The 19823-nt window shown below is 35.0% G+C and overlaps 1 protein-coding gene across 1 annotated transcript in view; it reads right to left on the bottom strand.

The window, feature by feature from the left end:
* The window catches only part of LOC143231790 (E3 SUMO-protein ligase PIAS1-like), a 37715-nt gene extending 30012 nt beyond the window's left edge, over window positions 1–7703 (bottom strand). The window contains exons 1-3 of the mRNA XM_076466441.1: window positions 7580–7703; window positions 5930–6087; window positions 2989–3275 (exon numbers count right to left, since the gene is read on the bottom strand). Of these exons, the coding sequence (XP_076322556.1) occupies window positions 2989–3275; window positions 5930–6087; window positions 7580–7600 (466 nt within the window). The 5' untranslated portion in view covers window positions 7601–7703. The remainder of the gene's footprint in view (window positions 1–2988; window positions 3276–5929; window positions 6088–7579) is intronic.
* Window positions 7704–19823: the final 12120 nt, after the last annotated feature.

The raw sequence follows: 19823 nt of genomic DNA, 5'->3' as shown, positions 1-19823 counted from the left end.
CAGGTAGGACAAATGGATTCACCAAGAAATTTCTAACTGCAATTGGAGCACAAGACGTAGTTGTAAGCCATTGCATTATTCACCAAGAGAGCTTGTGCACCAAAGTTCTGGATTTTGCAGAAGTCATGAAAACTGTTGTCCAATGCGTAAATTATATTCGAACACGAGGATTAAATCATCGACAATTTAAAACTTTTTTAGATGAGCTGGACAGTGAGTATTCAGATGTTTTGTACTTCTCTGCTGTATGTTGGCTTAGTAGAGCTGCTACTTTGAAGAGATTCTGAAATCTGCGAGAGGAGATTAAGTTCTTCATGGAGAGCAAACGTCAGAATGTGGACTTCTTGAGCAATGAGAACTGGCTGAATGACTTAGCATTCCTCACAGACATTACACAGCATCTGTCTGATTTAAACTTAAAACTACAAGGGAAAAGTCAACTTGTGAATAAGTTGTTTGAGCATATTTGTGCTTTTGAGAAGAAATTGGAACTTTTCCAGGTTCAGTTGAGAAGAGCCATATTGACCCATTTTACATGTCTTGCAACTAGGAAACTGGAATTTCTTAATCTGGATTGCACCAAATATGGAACCAGTGTACAAAAGCTGCATGATGAGTTTGCAAACAGATTTCCAGATTTCAGACAAACTGAAATTAGATTGAAATTGTTCGCTCAACCTTTTGATTTGGCAGTGGAAGACAGTCCTGATGATTGCCAAATGGAACTCATTGAACTGCAGGCTGACATGGACACTAAAGGAAATTCTCTGAAAACAGTTTGCTAGACTTTTACAAACTCTGTGTACGTGAAAAGTTTCCCAATTTGTCCCGTCATGCACAAAGAATTGCCTCCCATTTTGGTAGCACCTACTGCTGTGAGCAATTTTTCTCCAAAATGAAGCTCATCAAAACCAAATGTAGAAGTCAGCTGACTGATGAACATTTGACCAGTCAGTTAAGAGTGGCAACCACTTCTGTCAAAGCTGATATTGACAAGCTCTGCAAGGACTCTAAATTTCAAGTGTCGCACTAAAATGATCACTCATGCAAAAATATAAAATATTATTGCTTGCATTTTGAGAATTTTTTTTAATTTATTGTGCATGTACACGAATAAGCTTGTTTTTTAAGTGGCCCCGCTTGATTGATGAAGTTGGTTATATGGCCCACCGACGAAAAATGTTGCACACCCCTGGTGTAGAACATCCTGCTTGTTAAATAAAATTTGTCATCAATGTTATTGGTAACTTTTCTCCTATCATTTCAGAAGTGAATGTTGAGGTTTATCTGCATGCACAACTGTTTAAAGTGCAGCACAGTAAGCAACTGTCACAACTGGGTGACAGACAAATGCTCAGACAACACAGTTCACAATATACACAAGGTTTTGGGCCAATCCAACAACACCCTAAATATCTGTGTAAGGAAAAGTGTGTCAACAAATCTATTACACTTCACCTCTTTTGTTGTTGTATTTTTGCCTAAAGATAGATATAAATGGTTGAGATATTTTTTAGTAAAGTAGAAAACTTCTTCAAGGGCAAATGATTTTAACAATTTGATACGATGAGATTTTCAATTAATTCAGCACTTTATCCTTGGGAAAACAAAGTCAGTGAGTTTTAATGGTTAATGCTTTAAGATAAGCTACAGTACTTATCACTGTCCTTTACCTCTGAATTAATTTAACATAAAATTGTTTTTGTTTGTTTGTTTTGGAATTTTGCACAAAGCTACACGAGGGCTAGCTGTGTAAGACTAGAAGAAAGGCAGCTAGTCATCACCAGCTACTGCAATCTCTTGGGCTACTCTTTTTACCAACGAATAGTTGGATTGACCATCACATTATAATGCCCCCACAGCTGAAAGGATGAGCAAGGCTGGTGTGATGGGGATTCGAACCTGCGACCCTGGAATTACGAGTCAAATGTCTTAACCCACCTGGACGTAAAATTAAGCAATACTCAGAAATTTCAAAGACATTGACAACTAAACATATTGTTGGCCAACGTGTGTGGACAGACAAGACACATTTTGACAAAATAAAATTTTCAATTTTTAAGGGAACACATGTAATTATATTTATGTAAATGCATTTGTTTATCACATCTCATTATTAAAATATTAACAACTTTCATATAAACTTGTAAAGCTAATGTACTTTTTAATTTTGATTTTTTATCCAAGAAAGCCAATATACCAGCAAAACTTTCATTAAAATAGTGTTCGGAACTGTGTTTTTAAACATTGAGATCCATGTATCTTTGGCTACAGAGAGTTTTAAAACCATTGTGAAGTAAATAACCAATAAAGTCTAGAACATTCAGAGATATTTTAGGTGGAAGCACAATTCTATACTAATAAGCACATTCAGATTTTTGTAAAAATTTGTTAAATCAGTCACCGTGCTTCTTAAGGATATTAGAAACATTGTATACAGTTATCCCAACAGAATAAATTAATTTTAGCTATAAAAATATGTTAATGATTGATTTTATTGAAAAACTCAAAACCTATGGAACAAAACTGAAAATTATATATTTATTTCTGGGACTTTTTCAGGACTCCCCTAAGACTCGAGGAGCTTGCCAGGTCTGTTCACATAATGTGGAAAATAAAGACATGTAAACATAAACGTAACACAGTATACATGTAGTTCGCAATTACATCTTCTGAGAATGTGACGACAATTATCAGTTCATGAGAATATAACACAATTTATAAAATATGGATGCATAAGTTATCACGCAAAAATAAGAAACACTGAAATTACAAGGATATGTTCAAAAATGGTAGTAATAACATCTTTTGTTAAGAGCCTTCAAATTATGGACAGAAAGAGGTTTCTGGTGGCAGCCTGTCTAAATTACACATATGAGTAGTGTTGATAAGTGCAAGGTAATTAGGGCAGAGCTCTAACAAAAACATGTTTATTCACTGTTTATGATTTACCAACCAGAAAAACACTGTTCTGTGCAATATACTCACATAAACTACTTGGTCTGAGCAGTTCTGCAAGGACATCATAGAATGGTAAAGGTTTCAGGCGAACATCCGAGTGCAGTGGGTATTTGCCCATATTATAGAGACTTTGATCACTGGAAACAGCATGCTTGGGAGAAGTGTAGTCATAGTAAAGGCTGTTACGAGGTACCATTTGATTTCCAGTGATTGACTCATCTAGTCCTGTAATATGTGGAAGAGTAGGCAGAGCACCATACAGATGGCATGGGTCAACAGAATTTATGACCGATGTACTGGGTGGAAACCTTTGCCTGTTTAGAGAAACATCTTTGTTTCTTATATCCATATTTAAAATGTAGATCATTTTATGATCAAGTAATATTTACAGCTAATTCCTATCTAAGACAAACATTTTTGTACCAACTAAAATAAAAACGTCCCACTTCCATCAGGTAAAGGAAATTACACTGTACTAATAAACCACAACCAGTAGTTAATTATCAACTACAGAATGTACAAGAAACTACCCAAAGACCTCAGATTAAGTCATCACAAAGAGCAGATAAAAGCATATATTTAAAACAATATAATCCCACAATGGAACAACCGTCCCTGAAACAAAATCTTGAGTTTACCAAAGTACATAAAATTACATATCTCCAACTGTAACAGATTAGAAGTGCAAACTGTGGTAAATGACAGCAGGATTTCAAAAGGACCTTAAGTTTTTACATGTAAGAAATACATCAGCTAATAACAACTTTCAGGAAGTTAGAAATAGTACTAGAAGGGCTAAAAGTAGTGGGTTTAAATGTAATGAACGTGTTATATTGAGCAACAGATTTCAGCCCTTGGTTTGTACAAATGAGGAAAAAAGGGAACAGAGAAGGATATGGATGACAAACTTAGAAGTTATAGTTGTAAATGATTCTTGGAAAATACTTGTGGACAGGATTGTCTAAGAGGTAATAAGAGTAAGAATAATTAGATTATACTTTCTAGGTGTATGGGTGGTGAATGTAACTGACAGAGCAAGTAATATAATAAATGGGATTAGCAATAATGCAGATTTTGTTATTTGTGAAAGGTAGGTCAGAGAAACGTGGATGAGTACAGAGGTTGTTAAAAGCATTTAAGGACAAAGACCACATCTTAATTTTTTTTAGATAAATCAGAGAAGTAGTTTTGGTGGTGAAATTATAAATAGGTTACTAGGACTGAATGCTAGGCTCAGGTTAATATGTAAAAATGGGTAGATTGAGTGGGTGGACTTATGGAATCAATTCAGTAGACAAAAAGGAGCTTTTGGGAATGGATGGTTTATATATAAATAGAGTAGGGCTAACTTGTTTCCAAGGGCTACAATTCAGCTGTAAAGAGTTATAAACTAGGTCTAGACAGTGGTAAGGGTTAAATGGGTTATTTAATGAGGACAGGGTACTAAACAGATGAGGTGGAGTGGCTTTATACTTAAAATGCAAGTTACAACCCGTTAAAGTTGAGAATATAAAAGATAACAGCAAGAAGTTTTAATCCATCAAAATTTATATTAGTGAATAAAGAAGGAAAAACTTTTAGTGATAATTTGTTATGGACCATCACATAATACAGATGAAATTACTGAGAAACTTTACAATGAGATTAAAATTTCACCTGTTTATTAAGTCATAACTACGAGTTATTTTAATTACATGCATATAGATTGAGAAATGACAAGGATCAAATCATGATATAAAAGGCTTTTGAAAACGGAACAAGATGTATTTCTTCACCAGTTGTTTCAGGAACCTAATAGGAACAATGCTGTTTTAGATTTGTTGTTAACTATTAATAAAGTTTGTTTGTTGTTTTGTTTGTTTTTGGAATTTCGCACAAAGCTACTCGAGGGCTATCTGTGCTAGCCGTCCCTAATTTTGCAGTGTAAGACTAGAGGGAAGGCAGCTAGTCATCACCACCCACCGCCAACTCTTGGGCTACTCTTTTACCAATGAATAGTGGGATTGACCGTCACATTATACGATCCCACGGCTGGGAGGGCGAGCATGTTTAGCGCGATGCTAAATAACCATATATAGAACGGTTTACTGAAAAGAAATTATATCAAACATCTATATCAATCAACCATTCAAGAGAAAAATTATAAAACACCTGTAGGGGCATCTCCAAAATACTTTCCACACCTGCACAACCTATCAAGACAGAAACCACACCAATAATCATGAACCTTTTAGCACAAAACCAAAGTATCTTACATACAAAACAGTCTGAAAGCAATTCTAGAATTAGCCCTACTTTCTCAATGTTAAATACTTGGAATGTAACAATAACAATTAATTAGAAAGTTTCTTAACAAGACATTTTTATCAAGTTACTTATAGGTTACAATATCAACAAATTAGTTAATTTAGATTAACAACTTAAAAAAACAGTCACAAATGTTCAGTTTTTACAGGTTACCAAAGTAAGTTTAAGCACTGTAAGACTACAGAAAAACATACATACTGAAAAAGTTAACAAATATAAAAGAACAAATCCACCATGTACAAGAACCAGAATATAAGAGCACAACAAAAAAAAACAACAGAATTCTATGACCTCACACAAGTAAATTCATATGTGACAAAACATCTCCATGTAAAGAAGAAAGACATGGACAACCAAGAACTAAAGTTATCACCCAGGTTACACGTGGACAACCAAGAACTAAAGTTATCACGCAGGTTACACGTGGACAACCAAGAACTAAAGTTATCACGCAGGTTACACGTGGACAACCAAGAACTAAAGTTATCATGCAGGTTACACGTGGACAACCAAGAACTAAAGTTATCACCCAGGTTACACGTGGACAACCAAGAACTAAAGTTATCACCCAGGTTACACGTGGACAACCAAGAACTAAAGTTATCACCCAGGTTCCCTACCAGTTCAACATAATTAAAACTAAACAAAACCTTTTTCTTACTTATGTAGCTGCTGGATTTTCATATTTATAGGTGTAGATCTGTGCTTGAGAAGTTCTAAGGCCCGATACTGTAATTCCTGTTTTTTTCCAGACTTATTCCTTCCAGCAAATCCCAAAAGAACTTGTAGCTCAGACACTCTGAAGCTGAGGACCATTTGCTATAAAAAATAATTAGTTTCAATCAAATTACATATCAGGAAATAACATAAAACAGCACAATGAAACTAAATAGTTTGGAGAATTCAATACTGGTTTCTAGTCTGCTATTTACACACTCTTCTTAATATGAAACCTCCACTAAATAAAAAAGTATTAAAATAATAAGCGATAATGCTGTGGTGTTTCATCTTGCTTTCTAACCTATCGTAATTTTATTATGGAAAAATCATATTTTACTTTTCTTCATTTTATCATAAAAATACAAAAAACGAAACTTTGCAAGTCATGAGGTGCAAAATACAAACAAAAAGAGATTTGCATGAGTGAAACCCTTACATTAGGCTAATAAAAATATGGATACAGTGAATTTCATTTTCTCATCTTCTAAACATGAAAGGTTGATAGGGTTTCTTTACTTAATCATTTTCAATGTTACTCAGTATCCAAAAACCTACACAAGTTATTGTATTTGATAGCATGAATTAAAACCGTGAAAAAAAAACATTTAAATACATGCTATTTTCTTATCACTACTTGACCTACTTTCTGAACATATAGCAATTCACAAAGCTACATAACTTATTTTAATTGATAACATGAATTAAAACCATGAAAAAAAACATTTAAATACACACCATTTTCTTACTTGAACTGCTTACTGAACATATAGCAATTCACACACTTTAAAACAGATATTTTTCTTCATAGAATATAGTTTATATGTTATAAGAGAATCAAATATTAGTCTAAAAGTGATGATAAAAGCAGTTTAAAATTTAAAACTATAATTTTTATTTGAATAAAAATACTTTCTGTAAAGTATACAACACTCACATGACTGTAAATTAAACCTGTATTGAATGTAAAAATTACAATTCACAATTTTATGAAAGGGAACAGCTGTAGAAACAATACTAGGAATACTTTATCTTCTCAGTTACTCACAAAAATGTAGATGACAAACCAAAATTAAAAGGAATGACAATCTATCTTAAAACAGTTAACATGGTGAGGCTCATATATACAAGCCCACAACAACTTCGGTCCAACCAAATCGTCGCTTACTAGAATGACAGATACTGGCTGGTAACGTATTTTAAAACTTACTAAGTAAAACAGTATTATAACTTCATTATTTGTAAGAGTAACCTACTTCGTATTTAACCAATTATATAATGCACATCAATTTTTGAAAAAGGTCTCCAAAAATGTTGTATGTTTTAAGCAGATTCTACAGTTTTATTGTGATTAGTCCGTATGTAAAACCTAAGATTAAAATTTAAAAAATCAGGACATCAAAATATTAAATTATAATTAAATTTACGTTTGGAAATATGGATAAGCCTTAGTGCCTACGCCTAAACAAATGACAAGTTGCTTATTACTGATAATGAATTATAACATGCACATGATCGTTTGTCTACTGAATAGAATACATTCTTCGATTTTAAACTTAAAGCTAAAAAAAAAAAGATAAAATATATTACTTACTCGTAATTCAACATTCGACATACTGTATTTTTAAGAAACCAATCTCCAAGCCTATAAGGCATAGTTTGATATTTGTTTACACTCAAATCAACAGGGGTCGATTACTGTAAATATACTGAAACACAAAAGAAAATACTTTAAGCATATTTCATTTTAATTTGTATTATTTTCTAAATCGAATTATTATCAATAACAAAATATCTCTTTCCCTCTTTCTTTCCAGAAAAGTTTGGGAATTACCACAATATTTTTCTAATTAAAATTTCATTTAAACTGTCACTTGTCATCCCATTCTATATTTTCTAAATAAAAAATAGTTTGTTTTTATTTTGCAAAATGCATAGTGTACAAATATGAATTCAAGAGCAATGTTGTGTCAGAACATGACCATGCATTAAAATTCAAAAGCCAATAATATACTTGTCTTACTATAAATTTAATCCAATATGTAGACTTAATCGTTTTGCAGTTTTCTTTTTGGGATTCAAAATTTGTTTTAGTTCATAATGTTGGAAATGTTCTTAATATTCAAGGTAACATAATTGTAAAAAAAAAAAAAGTTGAAGTGATAGATTAACAATTTGTTAGTGGACTGATTAAAATTAAGTACAACGCTATACAATGGGCTAGCTGTACTCTACCCACCACAAGTATCAAAACCCGGTTTCCAAAGATGTAAGTTTTCAGACATACCGCTGTAGCACTAGATGGTGTGTGAGTGATTTCTTTCAGCAAAAACACACCTGACTATCTGCTCAGTCCATCGAGGGAATCAAACCCCTGATTTTAGCGTTGTAAATTAGTGGACTGTTCCAGCGGGGACGGTACTAGAGGGCAACAACTTGTTAGCCGCTTATTCAACAATAATTGTGTTTGGTTTATCTGGGGTTAAGCACAAAATTACAGAATGGGATATCTGTGCTATTCAACAATAAACAATACACTACTGCGTTCCTAACGGTCAGTTGCAAACGTTTTCTTTGTTAACCTTAAGATGACCTAAAAAGGTGGAAAAGTTGTTCTCTACTTTATTTTCATAAACGTTTTAATGCCCTTTACAGCCGTCTTGAAATATAATTCACCATTACGATTCTGATTTTGGTTTCTAAATTTTTTTTTTAGCTTACAAACGTAGACTAGCTCTGTGTGATACAAACAGCAAATATATGTTTTTCCATCACTTTTCTTAAAGATTTTTTTCAACTGCACAATTATAATCACCATATTTCTTTTATATATATATACATGACGCTTTATTGTACCTCGCATTTATAGACAAACTAACAAATGATCCAAAAATGAATAATATTCTAATAAATACATTTATTTATCATATCTGGTATGGAATTTTATATGTTATATATATTTATCTATTTTAACAACGAAAAACTTCAATAAAACACGGAGATTTCTAAGCATACCATTTTAGTTGGACTTTTACCGTTTTAATTCTAGAGATATAATGCAAAACTTCTAAGTTGAACAGAAAAAACAAGGTGTTAAAGTACAAAAGACGTTTAGGTAAGGCATGTGTACCTGGTATTAAACTTGTGGTAATCCCGAATTTGTTTTATATACACAGATGTTTAGCAATAATTAGAAACAGATGGTGTGTATGTTGTTCTTAGTGTGTCTGTGTTGTTGTTTTTAATAACAAAGCCATATCAGGCCATCTGCTGAATTAACCGAGGGGAATCGAACCCGCTGATTTTAGGATTGTAAATCCGTAGACTTACCGCTGTACAAGCGCTGGACCTTAGGATGTCATAACCAGATGAGAAATTGAATATATACCCGTAATATAGCAGATATCGGGTTATTTGTTTGAGTACAACAAATATTGTTTTATATTGTGACTCCAACGCGTTTTCTTTAAAGTAAAATATGCAACAACTGAGACTAGGTAATGGCGCCACGAGGAAAGATTAAATAGCCAGTACGAGTCTTTTTTAAAACTTAAACTTGTGTTAGATAATGCACTTGTTGGAACCATGAAAGTTCTTCCAGAAAACGATTTCATAGATTGGTTGGTTGGTTGGTTTTTAAATTAAGCTCAATGCTACACGAGGGCTATCTGCACTAGCCGTCCCTAATTTAGTAGTGTAAGACTAGAGGGAAGACAGCTAGTCATCACCACTCACTGTCAACTCTTGGGCTACTCTTTTACCAGTGAATAGTGGGATTGACCATCACATTATAACGCCTCTACGGCTGAAAAGACGAGCATTTTTGATCTGACGGGAATTCGAATCCGCGACCCTCGGATTACGGGTCGAGTGCCTTAACCACCTGGCCATGCCGGGCCTTTCGATTTATAAAAGTTTTGGGTGTGTATAATATACAACTATGTAAAAATAAATCTGAACAATTTTTATTGTATAAACATTCCAATTTTTCACACATAGATAGTTACTTTCACAGAACAAATGGTGCTTTTAACAATAGTAATTAGAATAAAAATATGAGAAAGTTTTATTTTATAGGGGTGTTGGGCAGAGTCTTCTTGATAAATGGGCAGCAACTATTTAGTTCCAAATAACAACTGTAGGGAAAGTTATGAAAAACCAGTTTAGAAAACTTTGTTGTTGTTGTTTTTTTTTAAATTCCCTCGAAGCTACACGAGGGCTATCTGAGCTAGCCGTCCCTAATTTAGCAGTGTAAGACTAGAGGGAAGACAGCTAGTCATAACCACCCACCGTCAACTCTTGGGCTGCTATTTTACCAACGAATAGTGGGATTGACCGTCACATTATAACATCCCCATGGATGAAAGGGTGAGCATGTTTACGAAAGTAAATCAGGTGTAGACGACGACTTTTAATAAACTTTCCGTCTTTTGAAGACTCTTCAAGATGGCCTATATATATATATAAATATATATATATATAGAGAGAGAGTAATGCCAATACATGTAGAATTCATTTACATTTTGAAAGAGGCCGTTGACGACTGCAAAAAACAGTTTTAACTGCATACAGAAATGCATTATACTTTAATTATTCATTTAAATTGACACGTTTTGATATCATAAGTACACGTTAGAACTGAAAAATAAATCCAACACGTTTTTAGCTGTTTCGCTAATTAACTCGTGAGAACAACAAAATTACAAATAAGTTTCTCGACTACAAGTTGATTGAATGATTTTAATGAAATTACTTATATTTATACGCAGCACTATAAACACCGTTTTTGTTTGTAAGTATGATTGAAAGTTCTTTCTCTTTAATGACTAATTTTAAAGCCTTAGCACTCGAATTTGACACGAAACTCAAATTACAATATTTAAAGTTACATATTACTTTTCACCTGTATTTTACTTTCGCGCAAAGCTACACGAGGGCTAGCTGTCTCTAATTCAGCAGTGAAAGACCAGAGGGAAAGCAGCTAGTCATCACCACCTACCGCCAACTCTTGGGCTACTCTTGTATAAACGAGTTCCCCGCTAGTACAGTGGTAAGTCTACGGATTTACAACACTCAAATCAGGGGTTCGATTCCCCTCGGTGAGCTGAGCAGATAGCCCTTTGTGGCTTTGCTATAAGAAAAACACACACACGGTTCCATGAACGGCAATACATAGTCTATTTTGTATTAATTAAATTAAATATAAATAAAATGACAGAACTGCACGTAAATGGCTTTGCTTGCAACATTTTAAACAGGCTAGAATGATTCAATACTCAGAATTTTGCCTTGGCATACTTTCAGGTGAATTGCAAGATTGAGAATGACGTCATTTCTAGAACGACAAAATAAGTTACAATAATAATTTTGTTTTCAACAGCAACAAATACATAAGGGTTGTCACGAGCGTTTTGTAATCACATCTCTTCCACGAGATTGACGGATTTAAAAATAGTTTGGGATATCCTAATTAATTTATATGTCAGAGCATATTCACATGCCCAGCATGGCCAGATGGGCTAAGGGGTTCAACTCGTAATCCGAAAGTCACGGGTTCAAATTTCGGTCGCACCAAACATGCTCGCCCTTTCAGCCGTTAGAGCGTTATAAAGTTACGATCAATCCCACTATTCGTTGGCAGAGAGTTGGCGGTGGGTGGTGATGACTAGCTGCCTTTCCTCTAGTCTTACACTACTAAATTAGGGACGGCTAGCGCAGATAACCCTTGAGTAGTTGTGTGTGACATTAAAAAAACAAATATGTTCCCATTTACTGTTTTTTTTTCTTTTTTTTACGTGTAAAACGACTTGAACGTAGGTCTAGCATGACCTTGTTGTTAGTGCTTTCGCTTTAAAATGTGCGTTTGAATCCCAGCACCGAAATTTCTTGTCCTTTCAGCTGTGAGGGACGTTGTGTAGTGACAATCAATTTTGAAATTTGTTGGCAAAGAAAAGCGAAAAGAGTTATCTGTGGATGGGTATTGATTAAGTTGCCGTTTCTTTAGTCTGTCACTTCAAATTCAGAAATATTCGAACATTGTTTTATAAGCACAAATACCACGATGTTACGACTAAATGTGTATGGAAAGCACGGACAGATTTCCGCTCTTAATACAGCAAACCTCAAAGTTCTCCTGCAATATGTACTTCATAGCCAGGATACTACCGATAAAGAACGTAAGCGTGTTTGTGTTTCTTCTTATAACAAAGCCACATCAGGCTATCTGCTGAGTCCACCTTGGGCAATCGAATCCCTGATTTTACCGTTGTAAATCCGTAGACTTACCGCTGTACTAGCGAGAGACAAGAACATAAGCAGTAACAAAAGTTAAATATAAAGATCCACTAATCTATAACCGGACTATTTTATGTGCGCACTGCGACGTATCAGATAACCCTAAGATATAATGTATACATATATGTGCTAGATGTACTTCCACAGGGTCATTCAAAATGTTCTGTTTCAAAAACAAATAAAACAAAAACGAAGAGTATGAAACATTTTTATTTATCGCTTTTGAAGTTCATATTTTATGCTGTATTTTGGCCTACAGAATGCATAATTCTTTTCGAAATTTGTGGTATGCGCACGTTTTAACGGCGTCACAGTAGTACAAACTGCGACGTTAAGCGTCACTTATGTGACGTCATTTTATTGTCAACTGACTCACCGACAGACAACACACTACTGTATGCTGATGCGAATAGTTAAAGCAAGTGAACATTCCTTGCAATCTTCGGTCCCCTTACATCGGAACTGGAAGCACAGTAAACATGCTACACAAATTAAATATCATTTACACCTGGTTTTGAAGCCATTCAAACTTTGAATGTTTTTTAAAACGTTCAGAAAATATTAACTTCGCTTAGTAAGCGAGTGAAGGTTTCATATTTTGTCATTATTTTGAAATACTCAATAGAGAGCTTCTGACAATATGTGTGTTTTTAATGAACTTTAATAATATTGAGATAGGCCTGGCATGGCCAAGCGCGTAAGACGTGCGACTCGTAATCCGAGGGTTGCGGGTTCGAATCCCGATCGCACCAAACATGCTCGCCCTTTCAGCCGTGGGGACGTTATAATGTTACGGTCAATCCCACTATTCGTTGGTAAAAGAGTAGCCCAAAAGTTGGCGGTGGGTGGTGCTGACTAGCTGCCTTCCCTCTAGTCTTACACTGCTAAATTAGGGACGGCTAGCACAGATAGCCCTCGAGTAGCTTTGTGCGAAATTCCAAAAACAAACAATATTGAGATTTTATTTTTTACGTTTGGTAAAATTTACTAATTTTACTTAAGGCTGCAACTAAAGCTTCAGAAAACTCTTCGTAAGAAAGTGCAAGGAAACATTTATTTTCATACTGATTATTATATTATTCATAATTTTGTACTTGAATCTTTTATACTATAATAATTAAAACAAAAAACAATTAAAGGTGTCTCTGGAACCGCTATCCGTAATTTCTTGTTACTTTAAAGCTGTTATTTTGATCACCTACTGATCTAGGCTACACCTTGTGTTTTTACTTTGTGGTTTCGTGGAAACTGTGTTGAAATACTTGGGGGCGTTCTGTTTAAAACAATGGTAAATAATGTTGTAACCTATATACATCCCGCTTGCCAAATCATGACTAATATTTCTTGGTAGTCTGCAATATTTAGTGTGGTATGCCCACTTCATCAGGATGGGCGCCCACAGGAAGGGCATCCCATCCCCTTAAATTTCACAAAAAATGTTTGTTTGTTTTAATTTCACGCAAAGCTAGACGAGGGCTATTTGCGGTAGCTGTCCCTAATTTAACTGTGTAAGGCAAGAAGGAAAGCAGCTAGTCATTACCACTCACTGCCAACTCTTGGGCTACTCTTTTACCAACGAATAGTGGAACTGATTGTAACATTATGACGCCTCCACAGCTGAAAGGACGAGAACGTTTGATTTGCGGGGGATTCGAATCTGCGACCCTCAGATTAGTAGTTGAGTGCCTTAACCGTCTGACCATGTCAGGCGTCACAAAAAATTACACGTTGCGTAATGTAGATTTAATGTCGAAGTTACAATAAATACCTTTAGCAACTGCCATTAAAACTGTACATTTGTGTTTGCGTTTAAGCACACATAACACATATTATTTTAGTCTTAGGCTTACACTATAAAAGCCTATGCACTACATACATGTACATGTTTTGTCACCTTAAAAATATTTCTGTCGGTAGCCATGTTTATCAGTTGATAAACCCTTCATGTTTCATTTATATAATTTTAAATGCATTTTTCTGACGAAAAAAAATATTACTCAATGTTTGAAGTCGTAACAAAATTTTCGTACCTAATTGATAAAAACATATCTTCCCACCTCAGTTATTCAGCGGTAAGTCTCACGTGTGCAAGGACTCTAAAATTAACAAGAGGAAATCGTCAACAGTCTCCACTCTTGAAAAAATTTAATTAGGCAAGATTACAGTAAATTAATCTTTGAGACTTCTGTTTCCCCGTTTCATTAGCTTTTGGTTTGTGTGCGCCACCAATAGCAAGTGTGGTTAGCGCGTTAACCCGATTTATTGTATTACTCATAAGAATCTCTACCAGCCTACCCTCAAACTGAAATTACTTTAGGCAGGAAGAAAATAATTTAATATATGAGGACTTGGGTGTGGTCAAATATAATAATTAAATAGGTTAAAATAAATAGCAGCAACTCAGAGCTGTTCTATAAACCATTCATCCGCGACTAAATATCGGGTTTCGATACTCGTCGTAAGCAGATCACAATCACTCAATTGTGTAGTCGTTGCGCTTAACAGCAACAAAACTATGTTTGTTTTTCCAGTTTCGCGCAAAGCTACACAAGGGCTATCTGCTCTAGTCGTCCCTAATTTAGCAGCGTAAGGCTAGAGGGAAGGCAGCTAGTCATCACCACCCACCGCCAACTCTTGGGCTACTCTTTTACCAACGAATAGTGGGATTGACCGTGACATTATAACGCCCCCACGGCATGTTTGGTGCGACGGAGATTCGAACACGCGACCCTTGGATAACGACAACACTAAGTACTGGTTTTTGTTTCATAAACAGGGAGCAAAGTTAATTTAATTTATATCTGACGCTAGGTGACGCTTGGGTAAAATAAATTTAAAAAATTCTTGTTTCAATAATTTTAACGATTTACTTTATTTCGTGTACACATAATACAAAAAATAGACCTGACAAAAGAAATATATTATCTTGAATAACATAAAATTAACTAACGAACATAGTTAAAACTAGGATCTGCATGAAAGTTAGATATTTAACTTTTAAGTAAAGAAAAATGTTGGGTAAAATACGTAATTGTTTAAAATATTATCTCAGAATGGCTGGTATTGGGTATTAACACTTTTATTGATAAACGGAGAAAAATATTTCGATATTCCTAGGTCATCTTCAGGTTAACAAAGAGAGAGTTTGCAACTGACCGTTGACGGACACATGTCTTAGGGACGAGAGTATAAACAGGTACGGGATTGTAGGGGGGCGTTACAGTTGGATGTTAGGTCATAAATTAGGTATAAAGGTGTTCCTTTATATTGGTTTAATTTTGGTTTTAGTTGCTGTATAAATATGGCTTATTTGATTTTGCGTTTGTTTATATTTGTTTCCCTACTTAATGCCCCCGCTAGTACAGCTGTATGTCTCCGGATTTACAACGCTAAGATCAGGGGTTCGATTCCCCTCGGTGGGCTGAGCAGATAGCCTGCTGTGGCTTTGCTATAAGAAAAACACATCCTACTTAATATCTTGGTGTTTTCTATGGTTATGTTGTGTTTATTTGATTTGCAGTGTTCAAAAACGTGTGAAGGGTTTTTTTTTTGTGTTCTTTGAATCTAGTTTCCATTTTTCTGCTTGTTTCTTCAATACACAAGTCGTGATAGTTGTTGCATTGTATTTTATAAATTATATTGGTGTGGTGCTTGTCAGTGTAGTTTTTACATAGTATGGAATTTAGTTTTGTAACTGGTTGTTGAATAAATTCGGTGTTTACTGGAATGTTGTGTTTTGTTATAAGTTTTTCCAAATGTTGGTTATTTTTTCACTGATGTCATGAACATATAGTATACAGCAGTGTAAGGTTTTGTAGTTTGTTGTATCTTGGGATTTGTTGTTGTTTGTTTTTTGTTGATCTAGGTTTGTGTGTAATCTTTTCAACAGTTTTTGGAAGTAATTTGTTGATGTTGATGAAGTGTTATTTTATTTTGTTGATTTCATCGTTAATTTTATCAGGTGAACATAGTTTTGTGGCTGTGTTTATTTGGTTTATTAATACGTTGAGTTTTTGTTTTGCTTCATTTGCCGAGTCCCAGGAAATGTACAATCTAGTATGAGGGATTTTTCTATAGATTTCTCTTTTGAATTGTATTTCGGTTTTAGTGCTCTCGAGGTTAAAAAATATTATTTGGTTAGTTTTATCATGTTCACAGGTAAACTTAATGTTGGGTGTATGGAGTTAACGTGGTTGAAAAAACTAAGTGTGTGTTCTGTAGATGTGACAAAATGTAGTTTGGTTTGAATTTCGCGAAAAGCTACTCAAGGACTTTCTGTGCTAGTTTTTTTATGTAGTTAGGAAAATACAATGTTCACATTACGATGTTGCTGAACGTATTATGAAATTTCAACTTTATGTAGGTCATAAGAGTGGCAGTCAATCCTTTGTTCGGCTAATGTTAAGACAAACATTTCATCAAATTGTGAAAAAAAAATTACATTCAATCAAATGCCATTTCTACTCAGTGACGCAGTTGTAAATTTTGAATCTATTTTATTGTTATATAATTTAAAGTCGTTAAACGTATTATCCTAATTAAGCTGATGAAAAATAATTGTAACTTTCATTCGTTTATGGTTTTTAATAACCTGTATTTACATTTAAACGTTTACATTTTAAATCCAACAAAATGTAAGTTGTTTGCTTAACACAACATTACGGAACGCAATTATTTGTTCTTTGTTCATTGCGGGGTTCGAATCTGACTTTCAAAGTTATTATAAACTCAGAAACTTACCACCGATTTATCAGGGAACTCTAAACACATATAAAAGTGTTTTTATAAGGCAAAAGTAATGTTAAAAATTATCTTTTTAATGTAAATCTCAAAAAAAAAAATTTGTCAGTGGTTGGTCATTAAAACTTTTGTCATCTATAGATCAGCTGTGAGTTTCCGAACTTACAATAAATTACACTGTTCTGTAACAAGGATATACATATTTATTCTGTTATCTTTTCTAAATTTCTGCGTGTAGTTAGAGCTCAAAAATATTACGGTGCTGTAAACTGCCTGTCATGTGAATACTTTTGCCATCTTCTGGCGAAATCTTGCTCTACTGATTGTCATAAGGATATCCTTTGCTGGTAAACCGAATGTTACGACCTCACCGAAGTTCGAGTTAGACCAAACAATAAAATATTTCTTAATCGCATAGTAGAAGTGAGTCAGTGGTTTTGCAACTTATAGAGACATTAGTGTGTTTAAAGTTATTTCTATTTTATAATCATATACTCTCCTGCTGATCGGCGGCCTCAAGGTTGTAAATATGAGCTAATCTTTTCACACAGGTAATGGTTATATATCGCAATCTTCGTTCGTAAGTTTCAGGCTACCATGCAAGCGTAGCCGATTGTTGATTGCGTTCTAGGAAAGTAGTTTATTTTAACAGACGATACAGAAAGAGTACAAACTGGCATTTGAAACATTTCAGAATTCTATGTAATCTATTGGTCATCGTATGTAACAAAATGACTTGTGGGATATGGAAACACGGCTTTGTGCACTCGTAAAAAGTGAAGCATTTTCATAATTATTTTCTCTTATTTTAGGGGTATGGGATTTTTTTTTAAACCTCCGCTACGTCTCCAGTGATAGATCGTATGATTCCCTTTTCATTTGTTCCCCGCTATAAGAAAACACACACATTTTTGTTTAGTTTTTCCGCGAATCATTCAGATTACGTTTTTCACACCATGAGCGAGACGAAGAGGACTTACTAAACGTTTAATGTCTTTATGTTTTAAAATAAAATTTCATGATGATCCATTCTTTGCTGTTTAACACGTTGGCTGTCGCAATGTTATAAATTTGTTATTACAGCTGTGCTGTCAGCATTATAAAGCAATTAGGCTAATGTAATTTTATTTTGTGGTCTCATATGATAATATTTGACTACCATAGACCGTTAGTATATATATATTTATAACCGTCGCCTGCCGGCGGTTCACGTGGCACGGTAATAATATATTTCCTGTGTGCTGCTTGACCTGCTGGCAGAGCACGCTGAAACTCATCATGTGTTTTCTATAGCAGTTTCATTAACTCACTGTTCTGTTCTTTTTAGATTGCAACGTCTAATTGAACATGCAAACAATTAATTCTGAATGAATACATGAAAATGCTCATTGACATCTAAATCATTTTATGTAACAAAATTTTTACTTTTCGTTGTTCCTGGGCAGAAAGTGTTATTTCCCAATTGTTTATGCCTGAAGTAAATGGAAAATACCTATTTTTCTCTTCAAACTTTGCTTCTATGACCTGGGTAATAAAATTTTCAAGTTTACCCATTTTCCAGAACATTCCAGGTAGATTTAGTGCTAAGTAGTGGATAGAGAATTTTCTCGAACTTACAAGAAACTTCTAGAATGTTGTAGAACTTATGAGAATTTTCAAGAACCTTTTATAATTTTCTAGAACGTTCCATAGAAATATATATACAGGGTCTCACCACTTCAGTTTAGTTCTGTTTAAGAGAACATATCGACCTAATGGATTTTATCATAGATGGCATTAAAAAGTGCAAGCATTCACCAGACGCATTCTGCTATGTATGTGGCCAATTTATCAAGACAAGAGCGAAAAAGTACTCTGTGACAGCATCTACTAAAGTGTGTGAAGCCAACAAGACATATTTCGGCATGCCTGCTTCTGTCACAATGTATCCGGTCTGTGCGAGACAATTGGAATTGCCTGTAACTCGAACGAGTGGCGCCTCTTCATTGATAGCTCATCCAGAAGCCTCAAAGCTGTTCTGCTCCATAACGGGAATAAGTATCCGTCTCTTCTTCTGGCTTTTGGTGCACCTCAAAGAGGAATACAACAGCGTTAAGAACTTGCTAGAAACCTTGAAGTATGACGAGAATGGCTGGGAGGTTATCGGAGACTTCAAAATGGTGGCATTCCTGAGAGGTCTCTAAGGAGGCTTTACCAAGTTCCCTGTTATCTTTGCCTGTGGGACAGCAGGAACACTGCAGCGCACTACAACAGGAAGCACTGACCATAACGGACCAAGTTCTTTGTGGGGAGGCACAATGTCAAGTGTAAGCCAATAGTGGACCTCCAGAATGTGTTGTTCCCACCATTGCACATAAAATTGGGTCTTATGAAACAGTTTGTCACAGCTCTTGACAAGAAGTCTGCAGCCTTCAAGTACCTTCGAGAATTCTTCCCTAAGCTGTCTGAGGCAAAGGTCAAAACTAGTGTCTTCGTTGGGCCACGAATAAAGAAGATCCTGGAGTGCACAGAATTCGCCAAGAAACTCAGTAGGAAGGGGGAAAAAAAGCTTGGGGCAGCTTTGTGACAGTGGTTCAGGGTTTCTTTGGCAATCACGAGGCCGAAAATTGTGTGGAACTGATTGAGGCTTTGGTGAAGAACTACGGCAAAATGGGGTGCAGGATGCCCCTGAAAGTCCATATCCTTGACGCTCATCTTGATAAATTCAAGGAGAACATGGGAGCATACTTAGAGGAGCAAGGCGAGCGCTTCTACCAAGATATACTGGACTTTGAACGCGGCTACCAAGGAGTGTATAAATAAAA

The sequence above is a fragment of the Tachypleus tridentatus genome, chromosome 11 (genome assembly GCF_004210375.1).
Source record: "Tachypleus tridentatus isolate NWPU-2018 chromosome 11, ASM421037v1, whole genome shotgun sequence".
In the NCBI taxonomy this organism is placed as follows: Eukaryota; Metazoa; Arthropoda; class Merostomata; order Xiphosura; family Limulidae; genus Tachypleus; species Tachypleus tridentatus.
This window is presented reverse-complemented; position numbering and strand designations above follow the sequence as displayed.